Genomic DNA, 22,151 nt, shown 5'->3' on the forward strand with positions numbered 1-22,151 from the left:
CCTTGGAAGGACACAGTATCACTAGGTGTCACTCTGCTTTTCCAGCCTGGACTGAATCTCATCATGAAGAAATAGCAAACCCAACATGAGGAACAGTCCATTAAAAAATAGTTGTGGGGGTAAGGGAGGTTGTATTCTTCAGAAATGGCAGTGTCTCAAAAGAGAAAGCTGAAGATGTATTCCAGATTAAAAAACAACAACAACAACAACTAAATGCATTATGCTATTCTGGATTGAATCTTGTGCTTAAGCACGAGTGTGTATGCTATGAAGAACATTATTGAATCAATTGACAAAATTGGATTAAAGTATGTTAGATAAAGAGTATGTCAGCATTAAATTTTATAATGCTGGTAACTCATTATATAAGAGAATCTTCTTGTTCTTGTGAAATACACACTGAAGTATTTAGGGCTAAAGGGTTATTTATACAACTTACTCTCGCATGGTTCAGGAGAAATACAGAGATGCACCAAATGGTAAAGCATATAGTACAAAAGATTAACAATTGGTGAATAGGGATAAGGAGTATTCTTGTGCAACTGTTCTTGAGAGTTTGGGAATGTTTTCTAATAAAAAAATTTTTTTAAATATGTGCTTTAGGAAAGTGTTTGGCGGGATCCCTGGGTGGCGCAGCGGTTTAGCGCCTGCCTTTGGCCCAGGGCGCGATCCTGGAGACCCGGGATCGAATCCCACGTCGGGCTCCCAGTTCATGGAGCCTGCTTCTCCCTCTGCCTGTGTCTCTGCCTCTCTCTCTCTCTCTGTGACTATCATAAATAAATAAAAATTAAAAAAAAAAAAGAAAAGAAAAAAAAAAAAAAAAAAGGAAAGTGTTTGGCAATACCCATTAAGTCTAAACACATATATCCTATGACCCAGCAGTTCCACTCTGGGCATACACTAAACAGAAATAAGTAAGCTATATCTCAATGGAAAAATTAAAATTATAAATAAGAACAAATAGCTCTTTGGATAAGTCCCCAGTTCTTTTTAGCATTCCTTTGAAAATGTATAATTTTCCTTGTTATAATGCAGTGGTATTCAAAGTATAGTCCCCAGGGATCCCTGGGTGGCGCAGCGGTTTGGCGCCTGCCTTTGGCCCAGGGCGCGATCCTGGAGACCCGGGATCGAATCCCACATCGGGCATCCCGGTGCATGGAGCCTGCTTATCCCTCTGCCTATGTCTCTGCCTCTCTCTCTCTCTCTATCATAAATAAGTGAAAATTGAAAAAAAAGACTAAAAAAAAAAAAAAAAAAAACAAAGTATAGTCCCCAGACCAACAGAATCAACATCAGCTGAAATCATGTTAGAAATGCAGTTTTGCACCGTCTCTTTCTAGACCTACGGTTTCTAAGTCAGAAACTGTAGTTGGGGCCCAGGGACCCAGCAATACATATTCTAATAAGTCCTCCATGTGATTCTGATGTGTGTTATACTGGTGATTCCCTATTTTAATGAACATATGTCAGGAACTTCAGTCTTCAAAAGTACTATTTTTTTTTTTTCATTTTCAGCTTCTCCAATTTGGGAAATACCTGCTATATGAATGCTATTTTACAATCTCTGTTTTCACTCCAATCATTTGCAAATGACTTGCTTAAGCAAGGTATCCCATGGAAGAAAATTCCCCTCAATGCTCTTATCAGGTAATTGTTAAATTCTTACTAAGAAACCTTTTACCTTATGTGCTATTGTTAGCAGTCTTTAAAATATCATGCTAACCAAACTTATGTAAAACATCACTAAACTTTCTTGTTTTAACAGACGCTTTGCACACTTGCTTGTTAAGAAAGATATTTGTAATTCAGAGACCAAAAAAGATTTACTCAAGAAGGTTAAAAATGCCATTTCAGCTACAGCAGAAAGATTCTCTGGTTATATGCAGAATGTGAGTACTAATTGTTTTTAAACACTTTAGAGATAAGGGAAATTAAATGATTTTAATGTATTATCTAATTTCTACTTTAAAATGAGATTTATGTACATGTGTTCATCACAAGTTGAAAAACCTAAGGACTTATAGTAAGATTTAATATGACTCTTCTGTGTGTTTTATCATATTTTAATAATTTGGATACCATTTGCCATTATAGGAACTTGGGCTATTTTAGCTTTTACAAAGGCTATTTTAGAAAAAATACTTTATCTTAAAGGGCTGATTGATTTATTCAGTCATGCCAATCCAATTGGTGGTTAAAAATATAAAATCCGTCATTGTTTTTTTTTTAATTTTTATTTAAATTCAATTTAGTTAACTTATAGTGTTGTATGTATTAATAACACTATATGTTATATGTGTAATACAGCATACAACACTGTACAATAATATAGTGCATATTAGCTTTAGAGGTAGAATTTAGTGATTCATCAGTTGCAGTGTCATTTGTTCTTATTCACAAATATGTTCCCCCAAATGGCTAGAGTAAATCTGACCTTTTTCACATATGGTGCTGACCTCCAAGAGCTATAGTTGTATAAATCACAGTGTTTGGAAGCTATTCTTGTGACAGAAGGATTTTGATCTTATGATTAAAGATATTGTGCTTTCTTAGGATGCTCATGAATTTTTAAGTCAGTGCTTAGACCAGCTGAAAGAGGACATGGAGAAGTTAAATAAAACTTGGAAGACTGAACCTGTTCCTGGAGAAGAAAATTCACCAGATATTTCAGCCACCAGGGTGTACACTTGCCCTGTTATTACTAACTTGGAGTTTGAAGTTCAGCACTCCATCATCTGTAAAGCGTAAGTAGACTCTAAGAGAGCTCTTTGCCCTTTTAATTCTTTATAGTATGTGATTAAAATTTTTCTAGAAGGTTTTAGTTCTTATCTTCCTTTTTTGTGTTGTAAGGACACAATAAATGCATAGGTTCTACCAAACGTCTCCTTTCAGTGTCCTCATCTTCTATAAAAATGTTTTATAGGGTGAGAACTAAGGAAAACTTGACTGTTTTCTCATGTACTTTATTTTTTTTTTTTAATTTTTATTTATTTATGATAGTCACAGAGAGAGAGAGAGAGGCAGAGGCACAGGCAGAGGGAGAAGCAGGCTCCATGCACCGGGAGCCCGACGTGGGATTCGATCCCGGGTCTCCAGGATCGCGCCCTGAGCCAAAGGCAGGCGCTAAACCGCTGCGCCACCCAGGGATCCCTCTCATGTACTTTAGTGCTGACTAAACACTAAATTTTGATCTATCAGTTTGTTCTTATGAGTTTTTTTTTCTTTTAATCTCTGTGTGGAATAATGAGTACTTTGGGAATACTTTTTCCCTGAAAAGACTCTGCTCCTATTGCTTATTTTATTAAATCAAATTGTTTTTATTAAAAATGGGGTTTTTTTTACAAGATCAAAATTTGTTTTTAACTTTTGCAATCCTTTTTAATTTATTAATGTTTATATTGATTATTTGGACTTTCTATATTTAGTTAATTTCCATGCTCATTACCAAGACTTTTATACCATGCATTTCTTCTTTTTTTTTTTTTAAAGATTTTTTTTATTTATTCATGAGAGACACAGAGGCAGAGACATAGGCAGAGAGAGAAGCAGGCTCCCTGCGGGGAACCTGATATGGGACCCGATCCCAGGACCAGGATCACACCCTGAGCCAAAGGCATAGATGCTCAACCGCTCAGCTACCCGGGCGTCCCTATACCATGCATTTCACATCAAAAGGATCTGTTTTGATTAATTTTTCAGTTATTGTACTACATATCTGAAAATGTTTTTCTTAGAATGGAATTCTTCTGTTTAAGAATTATTTTTGTGGCTTTCACATGAGTTAATACAGAATTATTGAATCACATATAGCCTTTCCCCCTTAATATCTTACATACACTGTCTCATCATGTGCTATATTACTTTGTGACATTTGGGAGACCTGATTTTGTGAGTAATCTTTTTCTTCCTGAAAATCTGTGATATTCTTTATTTTTGAAATTCACATTTTCACAAGTTTACATTTAAGTATTTTGTTTAATTTTGCCTTTAACACGATGGAGCTTTCTCATCTCAAAAATTTGGGATTTTCTTCTGCGCAAGAAAACTATTCTCTGAATATTGCTTCTCTTTCATTTATTTTTGAGAAATTTATTTAGAAATACTCAAAACCCATATATTGGCTATCCGTTGTGTCTTGCATATTCTATTTTTCTTAGACTGTTCGTGAGGTCTCTTTCAGTTACAACATTCTAATAATTGTGACTAGGATTTTGAACATTCACGTGGATGCTATAAAAATAGTTTTTTTTTTTTTATCACTAGTGTGTGACATTTCTTGTCTTCATAATTTCGTCAGTCTTTTTATTAAAATTATTTTTACAAGAAAAAGTCCAGGTCTTATAAATATAGTCCATCTCCTTGTAAAAGCTAGAAAAGCCTACCAGTAGTTAATAATATGGTAGCCAATTATCTTTCCTTTTCTTCTAATGAACTTTCCAAACAAATTTGTTCAAGTTAGAGAAGCAAAGTTATTTAATTGTGATTGTATCATTTAATTGTGGGGGTGCCAACCAAATTTGTTTTGATAGGAAAATTTCAATGGCCTCTGACATGAACAGCTATAGGCAGCACAAGAAGACAGAAGGCAACATCAAAGTAGTGGCTGCTGTACTGTTTCAACAGCATCAGTCAGGCACTCCACTTGTGTGGCACCCAGATGTTGGGTGTACATTTGAGGAGTACATGCACCATGCATGAAGTAACAAGTCTCGTGAAATGTACACACACCAGGTGGCCAGGCTGAGCAGTGGCCCAAGAGTGTGGCAAATATGGGAAGCAGCAAGGTTCTATGAGGCCACAGCAGCAGTGGTACAACTACCTCCTTAAAGGCCTTGCTTTAGTTGCTGTATTAGCAAGTTTCTTTAAGACATTTTGTTAAACACAAAATAGTTTTTGACTGAAGGAAGATTGCATACGCCTCAAATTATAATTTTCATTGTTTAGCCTCTGTCCCATCTCACTGTAGGGTTAGTTTGGCCAGTTTGCCAAATGTACTTATTTTTTATTTTTATTATTTTTTTAAAGATTTTATTTATTTATTCATGAGAGACACAGAAAGAGAGGCAGAGACACAGGCAGAGGGAGGGGAAGGAGGCTTCATGCAAAGAGCCTGATGTTTGACTCAATCCCAGGACTTGGGGATCAGGCCCTAAGCCAAAGGCAGACATTCAACCGCTGAGCATCCAGGTGTCCCTGTACTTATTTTTTAAAACTGTTGTGGGTTGTTGTTTTTTTTTTTTTTTTTAAGATTTTATTTAAGAGGAGGAGACAGAGTGAGTGCAAGAGCGCAAGAGCAGAGGGAGAGGGAAACAGACTCCTGCTGAGCAGAGGCCTGATGTGGGGCTCAATCCCAGGACCCTGGGATCATGACCAGAGTCAAAGGCAGACACTTAACTTACTGAGCCACCCAGGTGCCCTGAACTGTTCTAGTTTAAATGGACTTATTTTCAGTTAAATTATAAGGTGTTTCAGTATAATAATGTATTATTGAATATGAGGAATTCTCCATTCAAAGAACTTAAATTTAAAAAAAAACTAAAATTACCTAAAATTAAGTACTTAATATTTTCCATAAAACCTTCTGTAGTCTTTCCTATCTCAGTAATAACAGTTTCATACTTAGAATTTATCAGCCCCAAAATGTGGTATATTTCTTAATTCTTCTCTTTCTCTCATATCCCTACATCTTATATGTCAGGAAATCCTTTCAACTTTTCCTTCAGAGTACATCCAGAATCTGATCTCTTGCCATTATTCTGATCAAATCCACTATCATCTCTTGCCTGAAGCATTGGAATACCTTCTAAACTGGTCTCTGTGTTTCTATACTGTCTCTCTCTAGTCTTTTTAAAACACATTAGCCAGAGTGATCCATTTGAAGTGGAAGTAGTTTGTGTTAGCCTTCTCTTCATAACCTGTAAAATTAAAGCTGAAATTCTTACAGTAATGTGCAAAATCCCCTCTGGTCTGTTTTTCAGCAGTCCCTCTTCCCCCAATTAACTCTGACTTCTGCTATCACTCTTTTCCTCTTTCTCATTCTGTTCCTTCCAAATTAGCTTCCTTGCTTTATTTTTTTTTTTTTTTCCAAAAATGCTAGATCCTGGTACCTAAGGGCTTTTTTTTTTTTTCCCCCCTAAGGGCTTTTTTCACTTAGTGTTTCCTTTATCTCAAATTCTCTTTCCCCATATTCCCCTCTATATCTTTATGTAAAAGCCACTTGCTCAGTAAAAGCCTTTTCTAGGCATTTACCCTATTTAAATTCCAACCATCTACTCTGATCTTTACTTTTTTTTTTTTCCCTTTCTCGCTTACCACTTTAGCATACCATACATACTTCTTTTTTATTGTCTTTTTCTCCAGTATAGCTTTGTGCAGGGAGGTATTTTATCTTGGATTTGTTCATTGCTGTAACCTCAGTGCTACTAGAAGAGTTTCTGGCATTTAGGAGGTGTATTTTAGTGATGCCTAAGAAATTGCCCAAATTTATCAGCTTAAAACAATATTTATTAACTCACAGTTCCGTGGGCCAGAAGTCTAGGCAGGGTGTGGCCAAGTTCTCTGTTCATGGTATCAGAAGACTGAAGTCAAGGTGTTGCTTGTTCTCATCTGGATCCCCCTCTAAGCTCATTAAGGTTGTGGGCAGAATTTAGTTCCTTATGATTGTAGTACTGAAGTCCTCATTTTCTTGCAGGCTATTGGCTGCAACTACTCATTTCCTAAAGGCTGCCTATAGTTTCATGCTATGTGGCTTTCATAGGCAGTTCACAGCAGTGCTCTTTGCTTTCTTTCAGGTCAGCAGTACATGTGTGACTTTGAATCCTTGATTTCCTCTGTTTGAGACCTCTGGACCCAGATTTAAAAAGCTCAAGTGATTAAGTCTGACCCACTCAGATAATCTCTTTTTTTTAATCAACTCAACATTAAGATTAGTAACATTAATCATATCTGCAAAATCTTTGTCATGTAAAGTAACATCATGAGAGTGAAAGCTCATTTTGGTTACAAGTTCTCTTAAAGGGATGGAATTATACAAAGGGCAAGGGTCATCTTAGAATTCTGCCTATTAGATAGAGACACTCAAATATTTGTTGAATAAAGAATATACTTTTATGGTCCCCCGTCTTCAACTGTGGCAGTAGAGAACTGGGGCAAGAGATTGAATATTACTATAAATGCTGATATGCAGACAGAAGGAAGAACGTCAACTAAAGCTATTTAAAATTAAAAGAAATGAATTTGCTTCCAGATAAATACGGTGTTTCGATCTCTGATCCCATTTTTAAAAATTCTATAGAAATATATCCAGTGGGATCCCTGGGTGGCGCAGTGGTTTAGCGCCTGCCTTTGGCCCAGGGCGTGATCCTGGAGACCCGGGATCGAATCCCACATCCGGCTCCCGGTGCATGGATCCTGCTTCTCCCTCTGCCTATGTCTCTGCCTCTCTCTCTCTCTCTCTCTCTCTCCCCCCCTCTCTCTCTCTGTGTGACTATCATAAATAAAATTTTTAAAAAATTAAAAAAATATATATCCAGTGATCAAACACCTCTGCTAATTTCACCAAAACACCTAGAATTTTTTTTAAGATTATTTTAGAAAGAGAGTGCACATGTGGGGAGGGGTAGAAGGAGAGGAATAGAGAGAGACTCTCACATCTCTTGATGTGGGGCTCAATCTCACGATCCTGAGATTGTGACCTGAACTGAAACTAAGAGTTGGATGATTAACCAACTGAGACACCCAGGTGCCCCAAGAACACATAGGATTTTTTAAATTCTTATTTTCGATACAAAAAGGTGTTTTCATTATTAAAACACAGGGACAGGGATCCCTGGGTGGCACAGCGGTTTAGCGCCTGTCTTTGGCCCAGGGCGCGATCCTGGAGACCCGGGATCGAATCCCACATTGGGCTCCCGGTGCATGGAGCCTGCTTCTCCCTCTCCCTGTGTCTCTGCCTCTCCCTCTCTCTCTCTCTCTCTCTCTCTCTATGTGTGTGACTATCATAAATAAATAAAAATTTTTAAAAAGTTTATTAAAAAAAAAAAAAAAAAAAACACAGGGACAGGGGGCACCTGGGTGGCTCAGTGATTGAGCGTCTGCCTTTGGCCCAGGGTGTGATCCTGGAGTCCCGGGATTGAGTCCCACGTCAGGCTCCCTGCATGGAGCCTGCTTCTCCCTCTGCCTGTGTCTCTGCCTCTGCCTCTCTCTCTCTCTCTTTCTCTCTCTCTCTCTGTCTCATGAATAAATAAATGAAAATTTAAAAAAAAAATAAATAAGCATGAGAAAAGTCTTAAAAGCTGTATATTGCTTATGCCTGGTCTTAGTCTGTCAGTACCTGCTAAGTTCTGTGCGAGAACAGTGTTTCTGAAGTATATTTGTATTTTATCTTGTATTGCACAGTTAAACTTCAAAGTCCTTCCATTTGTCTTCTTTTATTCTTACAGATGTGGAGAGATTATTCCCAAAAGAGAACAGTTTAATGACCTCTCGATTGACCTTCCTCGAAGGAAAAAACCACTCCCTCCTCGTTCAATTCAAGATTCTCTTGATCTTTTCTTTAGAGTAAGTAATATTTTTTGGTATTTTTGAAAACCTAAATTCCATATATCATAGATAATTGTATTTGAAATTGGCTTCCTTAAGGCAGAGTGTCAACAAAATTGCTTGATGGGAAAATAAATGAGAAATATTTATAAATAACATTTAATTTTAAAAGCTTAATAAATGGAACTGTTAACTCATTGAAAAAGATTATTAATTGCTTAAGTAGATGATACATTAAACTTAATAGCAGGTATTTTAGACAACCTTAGGAGCAATTATTTGTAAATAAATATTAACTTGAAGCATGTGCTGAAATTTGGTGGTGTTGCTAAAAATTGGAGATTCTATCCAATTATGCCCCCAAAACTTGGTGGATATTTGTAACAGTATATCACAGAAACATTTATCTACAGCTTTGGGTACACATGACTCTTCCCTTTTGTTTCTAACAGGTTACATACATAATTGCATAATTGGACCTATTGTGTAGCAGTCCTTACAACTGATGGAAATCACCCTTTGTCTCTTTAATAGTGGTTCTTGTTTTATTGTAGCAAATGGGTAGGGTTGTCTTCCTAAGGTTTAAAAAAAAAAAAAAATCTGTTTTTTAAATGATGAACATCCAGCTCCACCCAAAGATAAATACTCTGCTTTTTTGTTTTGTTTTATTTTATCATTCCTTACTATTCCTGTTATTATAGAATTTGAAGCTTTTCCTGTGTATCTTTACTCCCCTTTTTTAAGGATTTCTTGTTTCAGTTTTCTCTAGGTAATGATATCCACCCCAAACTTTGGTCCTTTTAGAGCAGTTGTTCTTAGTGGGCTGTCACCAGAAGATTGAGTTCCATTATAAGAAAAGGGTAGAGTTACACCTAACAGACCAGGAACTCCGCCTAACCTGAAGGTGATCTTATCTCTGCTATGGCCAAATGTTAAAATCTGGATATACTCTTGGCAGTGGTTCTTGTGCATCCATGGGGAAAAGGTTGAGAATCTGCTACTGCAGAGTCTAGTTGCTGTCATAAATTGAGATGTTTCCATGGTAAAAAAGGAAGTTAAGAAGTCTGAAATAGGGCGTGATATCATAAGGTAACTGTTTTGAGGATTAGGTCTCAATTTAGTAAGGCTTGTAGCTCTAGACACAAAATTTAAACCGATTGAAGTTGTCATTGTACTGAACTAGTGTGACTAGAGAAGAGTATTTAGTATTTAATGGGGTAATGCTGATTCAACTTCATGCTTCTTTATTTTTCCATCTTGTCTTTTTACAGGCAGAAGAACTTGAGTATTCCTGTGAGAAGTGTGGTGGGAAGTGTGCTCTTGTCAGGCACAAGTTTAACAGGCTACCTAGGTAAAATTAATTGCTCTTCAGTTTTTCTTCTTTAAAGTACTGACATATTACTGGGTAAGTGAGGCTCATTAGAATGGATTGGTAAAGCAAAGCTGAGATATGAGGGGGTTAGGTTAGGATGCTCTTGCATAAGAAAGGGAGAAGACTTGGAATGCTGGAGAAGAGTAGTCACTTGAGCCTCCTTGGAAGATGGCAAGAAGAGGATGCAGCTGGTGAAATTTTGGAACAATGGTAGGGACTAGGTAGTAGATTTTTAATTTGGTGATTATGACATTCACTTATAATTTGCAATTTGGTTATGTGCTAGTCTCCTTCTCTTATCCCAAACCTTCAGTAAAAATCTGCCACAAACACATATATGTGTGTGCATGAAAAAAAAAACAAGAAAAGTAATTTTCTGCAGGTTTGTTGTTGTTGTTTTGCATTCCTTTATTCAAAGGATCCTGTAAGTTAGTGAGTTTCTTGTAATCAAAACAATTCTGAATTAGGACTGAAATTAACTTCTATTAGTTCTGTGTAAACATATATAAAACTAAACTAATGAGACAAAGTATGATGTGATTATAGTGCAGCTTTTAGTTCTTTCCAAGAATAGATCTCAACCACAAACAAGGTTGTTATTATTAAGTATTTATGTGGCACTTTGCCTGCAGAGTGCTTTACTTTCTTTTATTAGCTTCACTTTTCTGTAAGTAGAGTTTCTGGAACCTAGCCCCTAGAGACTAGTTTTTTTTACATTCCGTAATCTCCTTTCTAGAAAATGAATTTCTTTTAAAAAAAAAATGACTTTCTAAATCATAGCAGTATTACTATGTTGACCATTTTTTTACTCAAGAAACATTCTTTCCTATTTCTGTTTTGAGGCAGGAGATGGGGGAGACAAACCTTAAGGCAAAGGATTGATTGTGACCAGCTATCATTAACTAAGGAAAGCAGTGTACAATTTGAAATACTTGTTTGACCTGGCAAGCTGAATGTCTATTCCTTTTTCCAGTGTCTAGTTATTTGTTCTTTTAGTAGAAAAAAAAAAAAAATAGGGGAATTTTTTTCCTTGGTTTTCCCTTTTTTCTGGAAGATCGCTTTTGTTATATATTTATTTATTCCAAACTTTAGAAGCCTTTGTATCATTTCAGTGTTAAAGCCAGTTTACCTTTATCCTTGAAGGGCCTGGTATCTATCAAATATGTTCAATTTTAGTTTACTTCATCTTTGTAGATAAGTGATTTTGATTGTCATCTGTTTCATATTACTGTTTATTTTGGTAGGATTATTTAAAAATTTAGTCAAAATATTTGCCATTAGTTTTAATCTCTTCATACCATTTGGATCCTTGTGCTCTTTCAGGTTGTAAATTTGAAGATTATGAGTTCTAGCATACTTTTTAAAGAAAAAATAGTAACTTTAATTTACAGTTTTTAATAGTTTGTGGCTTCTGTGATAAATATACATACGGTAAGAAAGGAAATAGTTTTCCATAAAACGACATTATTTTGCCTAGAATTGAGATTTACTCCCATAAGAGTTCTGAAATTCAAATTTTAAAATGGTCTTGTGGGCTGTGAAATATATTTAGTCCATCAAGCAGAGATTATGGTCTGTATCAGAGGTGAAAAGGTTGGCACAATAGTAACTAAAAAGAAGTGTTTCTATGGAGCTAAAAGCCTTTTCAGACCCACAAGCCATATTTGCCATAAAATTTTACAGAACTTTTTGTAAGCGGAGAAAACTTTTCTATTTCTTTCTTAGCTTTCTCCAGAGAAAGTGCTACACATCGAAATAGGAGGTCTTGTCAGGGATGCCTGGGTGGTTCAGTCAGTTAAGTGTCTGACTCTTGATCTCAGCTCAGGTCTTGATTACAGGATAATGAGTTCAAGCCCCCCAGGTTGGGCTCCATGCTGGGCATAGAGCCTACTTAAAAAAAAAAAAAAAAAAAAAAACTTGTTAAAAATCATCTTGAAAAAATTAATGTTCACCATCAAACATAAGGACTAATTAATATTTTAATTAAATTACCATTAATGGTTACATAATACCTATTTTTTGGTAAATTATATAACATTGAAATAAATAATTTAAGGATTTAACCCAATACCAACATTTTATTTTTTTAGATTTTTTTTTTTTTTAATTTATTTATGATAGGCACACAGTGAGAGAGAGAGAGGCAGAGACACAGGCAGAGGGAGAAGCAGGCTCCATGCACTGGGAGCCCGACGTGGGACTCGATCCCGGAGACCCGGGATTGCGCCCTGGGCCAAAGGCAGGCGCTAAACCGCTGCACCACCCAGGGATCCCTTTTTTTAGATTTTTTAAATAAAGATTTATTTATTTGTTTATTTATTTTAGAGAGAGAATGACAAAGGGGAGCACAGAGGGAGAGGGAGAGAAAAACTAAACAGACTCTGTGCTGAGTACAGAGTCCAATGCAGGGCTCAGTCTCATGACCCAGAGATTATGATGTGAGCCGAAACCAAGAGTCAGACAGTCAACGGACTGTATTACCCAGGTGCCCCCCAGAACCAACATTTTAAAAGAAAATGTGTTGTATTTGGTATTTTGTTGTTTGTATGTTTTTTCTGGTAACATTATAAATATTTTACCCAATATCCACCTAATGCCCATGTTTTATTTTTATTTATATTCTTAGTACCTAGCACATGGCAAGTATTCAATGAGTGTACTTGAAGGATCTTTCGTTTAGCCAAATGTATTCACGTCAAAAGCTATCTAACATGGTTAGTTACAGTGATCTCTTTTCATCTGTAAGAGAGCTAGCTCTGTTATGTATGAACTAGTAATGTCATCTCCTGTTTTTCAGGATACTCATTCTTCATTTGAAACGGTATAGCTTCAATGTCACTCTCTCACTTAACAACAAGATTGGGCAGCAGGTCATCATTCCAAGATATCTGACCCTATCCTCTCATTGCACTGAAAATACAAAACCACCCTTCACCCTTGGTTGGAGTGCACATATGGCAATGTAAGTCCTTGGGAGAGAATTTCTTTACCTTCCCTTTTGAAGTAGAAAGGCTTTAGTATCTGTTTGAAACGATAATTGAACTAGATAATATGACTCTCAGGTAAAATCAGCCCAAGCAGGAGATTTTATTTTGATTTATTTTGGGATTTTGTGCCAAATTACTGCCTGATGGAAATAATTAAGTAAAATACTTAAAACAAAATTTTTCCATTGTACATTAATTGCTTTTCATAATAAACTACCTTTTTAGAGAGTGCTCTTAGTCGTATAGATAACTAGAAGACAAGTTTATACATTTTGGGACTATAAATCTGATTTGGATATTCATAAGAATCACCTGAACACTAAAAAAATACCAGTTCCTGTGTTCTTTCCCTAGCAGTTCTGTTTTAGTAGTATGAGATAGGGCTTAAGAATAAGCATTTTTTTTTAATTTTTTATTTATTTATGATAGTCACAGAGAGAGAGAGAGAGAGAGAGAGAGAGAGAGGCAGAGACACAGGCAGAGGGAGAAGCAGGCTCCATGCACCGGGAGCCCGACGTGGGATTCGATCCCGGGTCTCCAGGATTGCGCCCTGAGCCAAAGGCAGGCGCCAAACCGCTGCGCCACCCAGGGATCCCAGAATAAGCATTTTTAAAAATACCTTTACTAACTCTTTGGGTTATACAAATTTGAGAAACCGTTTACTAAATTTTATCTAGTGCCCCCAAAATTGCTTGTCTCTTCCTAAATGTATTATCAGTAATGTGAATGAAGAACTTCTGAGGCTCCAAGAAATTTTTCTGTGAGAAAAGAAGTAACCTTTACATTTGATTTTGCTTCATCATGTATTCTGGGAAAACCTTAGGACTTCTCTGAATGTTGCTCTTTCTTGCATTATTCTTGTTGCATTATTTTGGAGCCATGTATTACAGTTTTTATACTTGAACTCTAATTTGGTAAAACCATAAAGTTCTCCAACTTTAGAAGTGGAAAGGATCTTAAGAGATTTTGCCTAAATTTTTAGTTTTACAGAGAAGATCCAAGATTAAGTGATTTTTCTTTTTCCTTTTTTTTTTTTTTTTAAGTGATTTTTCTTAAGGTCGTGCAGTTAGTAACTGAAAGAGCCTGGTCTCTTAGCTAAAATAGAATCATAGACCTTTCAGAAAGTGAGTGAACATTTGCTAACACAAATTGGTGCAGTTTTATAAAATGTATTTCCCTTGGACTAATGAAATAAATACTATGTTATATAAGTTTGCACTAAAGGCATTGGTGGATCTACTTATTAATAAAGACATTTTCCCCAGAGTCTTAGTGTTTCTGGGTTTTCTCTCAAGGCCTTTCTTCAGAATAGATGATTTGCTTAATGCAAACTGCCCTCTGCTGGTGGAACTGTTACTCTTTGTGGCCATCAGTGTAGGCGATTCATGATCACAGGCCTGAGACCAGGCTATATGACTCCACATTGGAATGGCTTGAAGACTTTGGACAAGTTCTTTGACCTGTCTGTAGGGGAAATAATAGGATGGTATGAACATTAAATGAGGTAATACACATGAGCTCTTACTCTAGTGTCTGATAGCTAGTAAGTCCTCAATAAATGAGAGCTATTATTACTCTATTGCTTAAAAGTAAAGCACCGAGACGAGATCATTTTTCCCAAGTTGTTCTTTTCATATGCATTACCTTTGACTTCATTTCCAATGCTGTTTATTTAGATCATTGGATCAGGAAAAGCCTACAGATGGTATTTTGTTTTCTCTTTTGGCCTCTACTGCTAGTATTAGTATTATACTTATTTGCTTTTCAAAAGGATATATAAGTAACTATAGTAGGGAATAATTCATTTTATAGTTAAATATATATTTTTAATAATGTAATTATATACATTATATATTTTCTAATTTTCTGATAGTTCTAGACCATTGAAAGCTTCTCAAATGGTGAATTCCTGCATCACCAGCCCTTCTACACCTTCAAAGTGAGTTATATTTCTTGTGTACCCAAAATTTGTATTTTTAAGGATTTGGCTTACCCTGATTTCCAAGATTATGCCCTTCCCTTTTCTTTGTTTTTCTTTGCATGATAATTGCTCTGTATTACTATACTTTGTAATTTTCCTGAATCTGCTTTAAACTATAACCTAGGGTATAACAAATCTTTAACAGTGAAGCACATTCAGGTGATCCTCTCAAAATTCTGTTTTTAAACTTAAGTCATCTGTTAATATGTAATATTTTAATCCTATAAGTGTAGAAATTGATGACAAGGGATTTTAAGGATTGAAGGGATAAAATAGCCACTGTTGGTATAAAGCACTGTTCCTCAAAGGTACACTTGGGGATCCCAAAATATCTTTTTCACCTGTTGCTAACCAGTCTGGGACTTCCTGTCTTAGACACTGAACTGGAGCAATTCTGAAAGGGAACAAGAAAACAAACACACAATGAACTGTAGCTATTCTACAAATGTTTTATATTTTTTACTTAAGATGGAAGTTTGTCCAAGAAAAGGAAGCAAATACTTTTTTTTTTAAATATATCTCCTCTATGATTTAACTAGAACCACAGTTCCTGATTAAATAATTCTAAATGACTTCGCTGTCATTTATCTTTCAAATTAGTTTTTCTGAAAATTTGATGTCCCAAAGTACTTTTAGAAAAGAGACACTTCTGTTGTTTAAGGGCTTTGGGGGGCTTATATAACCATAAAATGACATTTGGGAACTGCTATTTTCTTTTCCTCCTGTTAATTATTTTTCAGTGCAATTAAAACCAGATGACTAACATGACTAGAAATCTGAAATGGTACCGATATGAATACTCTTGCCCGTTCTCAAGATACAAATGAGCAATACCACTTGGCTGCTTAGAAAGTGAGCAAGTGATGCATTTACAGGATGAATATTTTTCCTTACTACAGGCAAGCTGCCTTCTGTGAATATAGTAATTATTAATGGAATGCACTCTTTATGTACCAAATCACTATAGTTTCAAGAAGGAGATGGTTTCATTGGGCATCATTATATTTGGCATGGTCATCTGTTCTCCAGGGTCTACTAGTATGAGAATTTGAGAGTTGGTCAATAAAGGATAATTAGGCCCTAGAAGACCTGTCATGCCGATCAAACTTAAAAGAGGCTGAGTTATGAACAAGAATACCATTGGTTCTTTTATAATGTCCTTTGTCACATTTGACCCTGGTACATTAGTAGCCAGGTGTCACCCTCCTTCAGCAAAGTATTTACATGGATAAACAAATTAATACACTCAGTTTTGCTTGGTGAGCGTCAAATCAGAAATGAGGAATTAAGATGGCTAATTGGCTATTTCTAAGTTATACTAAAAACCCTTTGAACACATAATGGGAGGCTATTCAAGTGTATAGGCTGGAGTGCAGTGATATCCTGGGTACTCTCAGCCACAGACTATGTTTGGGCTTATCACTGACCACTTGCCTCTTTTCTTTGATCTACATTGCTATGCAATCCTCCTGGTTTCCATTGTGGCCTCTTATTTCTTGGTGCCATCATTCTATATGTTTATTTATAGTTTTTACATTTAGGTTAATTGCATTTTTCCAATTTCCATTTTGCTTTTTTTTTTTTTTAGTATAGTATATGAATTTACGTTAACCTCCATCAAAGAAAGTTCATGCTCTTTGACCTTTACCACTTTTTCTTTTAGTTTATTTTCAGCTCACTTAGACAATGCAGTAACACGTTACTTATCTGGTATCATTGAAGATGATATTTGATATTTCATATACAAATTTTTATGTGGCTGAAGCTTGCTTTTTTAAGCATTAATCTTTAAAATGTTTAACCATTTCAGGTGGTTATATACTCTATAACCTTACAGAATACCTACCCTATATTCTTAAAAAAAATACATTGAAGATAATTTAAATATATTTTAGTGACTTAACAGCATTAATAAGTGTCACTTATTGCACTATGTTCTAATATGATAATGCCCTAAGAGGCTTTTAATTCTTACAAAACATTTTATATTAAATGACTTTATAGTCTTTATTGCCCTTTTTGTGGTTATTCTCTCTCATTTCCTAGCTCTCATTTCTTGATGAACTTGCTACATTATTATATACACCATTTCCTGGGAAAGAAAGGGTCCCTGTCTAAAGAGTAAAGTGCATGGGCTTTGAAATTATTGTTTCCTCAGAAGCCTTTTTTCTTGCCTTTGAATCCCTGTGTTCTGGAAAATAGAGGTTGCCAGAAGTCTGATCTACATATAATTGGATAAGTGGAATGTTACTGTTAATTTTAAAATACATGGATCATAATTTAAAAGATCAAGAATTAGTCCTCGTGCACAGTGTTGTCAAAAACATTTATTCATTGCTATGTCTGCATGCATTTAGTAGAATACTTGCTTTATAAATACAAAAACTTCTTTGGGGTTAATCATTAAAAGAAAAAAGGCACAAAGTGATTAGTTTACCAATGGATTTTACTATAACATAAGAATTGTTAATTTTCAAAGCATGGCTGTTTTGGAGTGGGGCAAAGGTAATGCTTAAATACACCTTTTTTGCTATATCTTTTTTTTCTCTGTAAATCATTTTCCATAATGAAAAAGTTTTTTTTATTTTGGTATTTATACATCAAGGGAATAACAGGGACAGATGTTTATAGGTTTTTTCTCTTAAATTACAGGAATTTCACCTTCAAATCCAAGAGCTCCTTGGCTTTATGCCTTGATTCAGACAGTGAGGATGAGCTAAAACGCTCTGTGGCCCTTAGCCAGAGACTTTGTGAAATGTCAGGCTGTGAACAGCAGCAGGACGACCTGGAAAAAGTAAGTAATTTCTCATCAAAATATTTGAAAAATATTTGTATAGCTCTTACTGTCCAAACAAATGCTTTAAAACCAGCATCAGCAAACTTTTTTTTTAAACAAACTTAGTAAATACACAGATCATAAACTCATAAACTTAATGGATCTGTCGAAACACTAGCTTTAAAGAGTTTATTTTCTGTAACTACAAAACCAGTTTGTTTAAAAATGGATTGGGACTTTTTTTTACTGAGGTATAATTGATATATTAGTTTTTCTAAGTATTGCAATAAGATCACCACAGTAAGGTAACATCCATTACCATACATAGGTAGCCAAAAAAAATTTTTTTTTCTTGTGATAATGACTTCTAACATCTATTCTCTTAAGCAACTTTCAGATCTGCAATAAAATATTAATAATAGTCTAGCTCTTTTCATTACATCCTCACAACTTATGTATTTTATAACTGGAAGTTGGTCTGCTTTACCCATTTCATGTGAACACATACTGGCTTCCTCCCCTAGCAACTGCTGGTCTGTTCTTTATATCTCTGAACTTGTTGGGTGTGGGGGTTGTTTTGGTTTTAGATTCCACATGTAAGTGAAATATGGTATTTGTCTTTCTCTGATTTATTTCACTTAGCATAATACCTTCAAGGGTCCATCCATGTTGCAAATGACAAAATTTCATTTCTTTTTTTTTTTGTGGCAGAATCGTATTCCATTGTATGTGTATACCACATTTTTATTTATCCATTGATGGACATTTAGGTTGTTTCCATGATTGAGACCCTAGAAATAAAAGTTGTTACAGGTAAATTGCTTTCTCCTGTTAATCTTCAGAGCTGCTTTTATGTATGGGTCTTGAAATAATTACTCGCTTTATTTATTACTGTTTATTAATATATGGGAGACTGTAGTAAGCATTTTACTTACTTACAGGCCAACCACTTTACTTACTTACAGGCCAACCATGTAATCTAGAGGTTTCAATAATGTGAGAAAGCAGAACTTCATCATTTTCTGTCTTGACACATGTTAGTACTTTTTGTTTTTATGGTGAAAAAAATTTATATTTAGATTTATAGCCGGCTGGACTCCATTTAGATGATCCCAATTTTGTTGGCAACATCCAAAGCATCATAGTCAGGAGCCAGTCGAACATATGCTTTCTTCTCTCCATCAAGCCTGATCAGGTGTTGACCTTGGCCACATCAGTGTCATAGAGCTTCTTCACAGCCTATTTGATCTGGTGCTTATTGGCCTTGACATCCACAATGAACACAAGTGTGTTGTTGTCTTCTATTTTGTTCATGGCTGATTCAGTAGTCAGGGGGAACGTGATCATGGCATAGTGATCCAGCTTGTTTCTCCTGGGGGCGCTCTTTCAAGGATATTTGGGCTGCCTTCGGAGATGCAGGGTCTTTGTCATCAGAATGTAGGTGACGTATGGATCTTCTTTTTTTGTGACTGTGCACGTCTTTCAGCACCACTTTCTTAGCTTTCAAAGCCTTTGCTTTGGCTTCAGCTTTGGGAGGGGCAAGGGCTTCCTTCTTCGCCTTCAGCGCCATCTTTATGAAAGGCAGTATTTTGAAGATACAGATTTTCCTAGGAGTTTGCACCATCTCATGTGACTGATTTTAAATCTCTGTTTTTTTAACAGTTTAGTAGTTAATTTTTATTCACTTGTTTCCCGTCTTCTTTAAAGCTAAAGATAGTTTGTGGCTGCTCACCTTGAATGAGAAATGATAGAAAGTCACATGTTCTCCCAGAAACGAGAGAAAGTGCTTCAGAAAATAATTTCTGAATATTTATATAATCTTAATGTTGTTTTTATTTTTCTCACTTATTTGAAAAGAGCAGGGGAAAAGATGGTGACCTAAAATTTAAATAGCAATGAAAAAAGAAGTATTAGGTATACCGTCAGAATGGCTAAAATTAAGAACTTAGGAAACAACAGGTATTTGTGAGGATGTGGCAAGAGTGGAACCCTTTTACATGGTGAGGATGCAAACTGGTGCACGCACTCTAGGAAACAGTATGGAGGTTCTTCAAAAAGTTAAAAATAGGGACACCTGGGTGGCCTAGTGGTTGAGTATCTGCCTTCGGCTCAGGGCATGATCCCAGAATCCTGGAATCAAGTCCTACATCAGGCTTCCTGCATGGAACCTGCTTCTCTCTCTGCCTGTGTCTCTGCCTCTCTCTGTGCGTGTCTCTTATGAATAAATAAAATCTTAAAAAAAAAAAAAAGTTAAAAATAGAACTATTCTGTGACTGAGCAGTTGTACTATAACGTATTTATCCAAAGGATTCAGAAATAGTGATTCGAAGGGATACATGCATCCCAATGTTTATAGCAGCACTGTCCACAATAGCCAAACTATGGAAACTATCCTTTGACAGATGAATGGATAAAGAAGATGTGGTATATATACATACAATGGAATATTATTCAGCCATCAAAAAGAATGAAATTTTGCCATTTTGTAATGACATGGATGGAACTAGAGGATATCTTGCTAAGCAAAATAAGTCAGAAAAGACAAATACCATATGATTCATTCATATGTTGTAATTTAAGAAACAAAACAGATGAACATGGGGAAGAGAAGGAAAAATAAGATAAAAACAGAGAGGCAAACTATGAGACTTTTTTTAAGATTTTGTTAGAGAGAGACAGAGCTTGAGCATGAGCAGGGAAAGGGGGGGTGGAGACAGAAAAAGGGGGAAAAGCAGACTCCCTCCTGAGCAGGGCTTCATTCCCAGGACCCTGAAACCATGACCTGAGCCTAAGGCACACTTAAGCAACTGGGTGGCTCAGTCAGCAACTGAGGGTTGCTGGAAGAGAGGTGCGTCAGGGGATAGGGTAGTTGGATGGTGGGCATTAAGGAGGTCACTTGGTGTAATGAGCACTGGGTGTTATATGCACATAATAAATCACTAAATTCTATCCCCAAAATTAATACACCATATGTTAACTAAATTAAATTTAAATAAAAAATTTAAAAATGTAACTAAAATGACAAAAAAAATACTAGGTTTAGTGACAGAGTGATCCACGTATATCTGGAAGAAAATACACCAAAAATATTTACTATAGTTATTTCTGAGTGATGGATTTTGAGTGAATTTATTATTTTTATGTATTTTCCAAATCCTATACTTAACACTTAATATAATCAATAAAATAAACGTGTATCCCTGTGTACTTATTAAAAGAAAATTAGGTTTGCCAGAGTTCATACATCAGTTATTGGTTGCTAAATGACCCAAAACATCAAAGAAAGGAAACTTTTTAGAGATAAACTTCTCACATCAAACTCTTAAGATTGCCATATTTGGGATCCCTGGGTGGCGCAGCGGTTTGGCGCCTGCCTTTGGCCCAGGGCGTGATCCTGGAGACCCGGGATCGAATCCCACATCGGGCTCCCGGTGCATGGAGCCTGCTTCTCCCTCTGCCTGTGTCTCTGCCTCTCTCTCTCTGTAACTATCATAAATAAATAAAAAAAATTAAAAAAAAATTGCCATATTCTCAGGCATTGTGGTTTCCTCTGAAAGTAACTCTCTTCTTCAGGATTCAAAACCATGCAGAATAGAGCCTGATAAGTCAGAAGTGGAAAACTCCGGATTTGACGGAATGAGCGAAGAAGAGCTGCTAGCAGCTGTTTTAGAGATGAGTAAGAGAGAAGCTTCACCAACTCTGAGTCATGAAGATGATGATAAACCAACCAGCAGCCCAGATACCGGATTTGCAGAAGATGATATTCAAGAAATGCCTGAAAATCAAGACCCTGTGGAAACTGAGAAGCCCAAAACAGTCACAGAGCCTGGTAGGTTTCATGAAAATAAACATCTGTTAAGGCACAGCTATGTTCTAAAGCTTTATAGGGACAAGTGGCTTCTAAATAATGGGAGGTGAAATGGATCTGTGTAACAAGGCTAATAATATTTTCATGCTTTAAAAAAGAAGAAAAAAAAAACAGGTTAAAAAAATGAGAAGTAAATACTGTGAGTAGTATCCAGAGGCTGGTGGTAAAGTATGCCATATCCCTTTAAATGTACATCAAAAGAATAGTTAAAATTCTTTTGTACATTTTAAGTAAATGTCATTTTTTTTGGTCACTTTTTTCTCACCACTGCTCCCTCAGAAACTGGTATAATTCTTTCCTCATTTTTCTGCATCTGAATTTGTACTAAGTTTTAGTGTATAGATGATAATTCTCCTTTGGGTTCATCCCTTTATAATAGTAGAAAGACCCCTGCACTAAGAGGTCAGGTTTTGAGTCTCTAATCTTTTACTATCTCTTCCTATAACCAACTCTAATATTGTTCTCCAGATATCCTTGAAATGCATATCTATTTGTCTAGCTGATGTGTTCAGTACATCAAGCTGAGAATTTTGGAGATAAATAGTAGTAAATCACAATTATTTTCTGTATTCTTGGAGTTAAGCCTCATCAGTTGTGAATTAGTTTACATGCAAGTGAAAGTAAGA

At 35.9% G+C, this 22,151-nt stretch overlaps 1 protein-coding gene across 5 annotated transcripts in view; it reads left to right on the forward strand.

Annotated features, from left to right (window-relative positions):
• USP37 (ubiquitin specific peptidase 37) overlaps positions 1-22,151 on the forward strand; it is a 96,013-nt gene that overhangs the window by 51,683 nt on the left and 22,179 nt on the right. For 4 of the 5 annotated variants that reach the window (XM_077885597.1, XM_077885599.1, XM_077885598.1 and 1 more), the window contains 9 exons: positions 1,516-1,647; positions 1,766-1,889; positions 2,554-2,744; positions 8,442-8,559; positions 9,813-9,892; positions 12,711-12,875; positions 14,774-14,839; positions 17,534-17,675; positions 21,231-21,486. In XM_077885597.1, coding sequence (XP_077741723.1) covers positions 1,516-1,647; positions 1,766-1,889; positions 2,554-2,744; positions 8,442-8,559; positions 9,813-9,892; positions 12,711-12,875; positions 14,774-14,839; positions 17,534-17,675; positions 21,231-21,486 — 1,274 coding nt within the window. The remainder of the gene's footprint in view (positions 1-1,515; positions 1,648-1,765; positions 1,890-2,553; positions 2,745-8,441; positions 8,560-9,812; positions 9,893-12,710; positions 12,876-14,773; positions 14,840-17,533; positions 17,676-21,230; positions 21,487-22,151) is intronic. The other variant, XM_077885600.1, reaches the window with a different exon arrangement.

Source organism: Canis aureus, chromosome 36 (assembly GCF_053574225.1).
Source record: "Canis aureus isolate CA01 chromosome 36, VMU_Caureus_v.1.0, whole genome shotgun sequence".
Taxonomy (NCBI): Eukaryota; Metazoa; Chordata; class Mammalia; order Carnivora; family Canidae; genus Canis; species Canis aureus.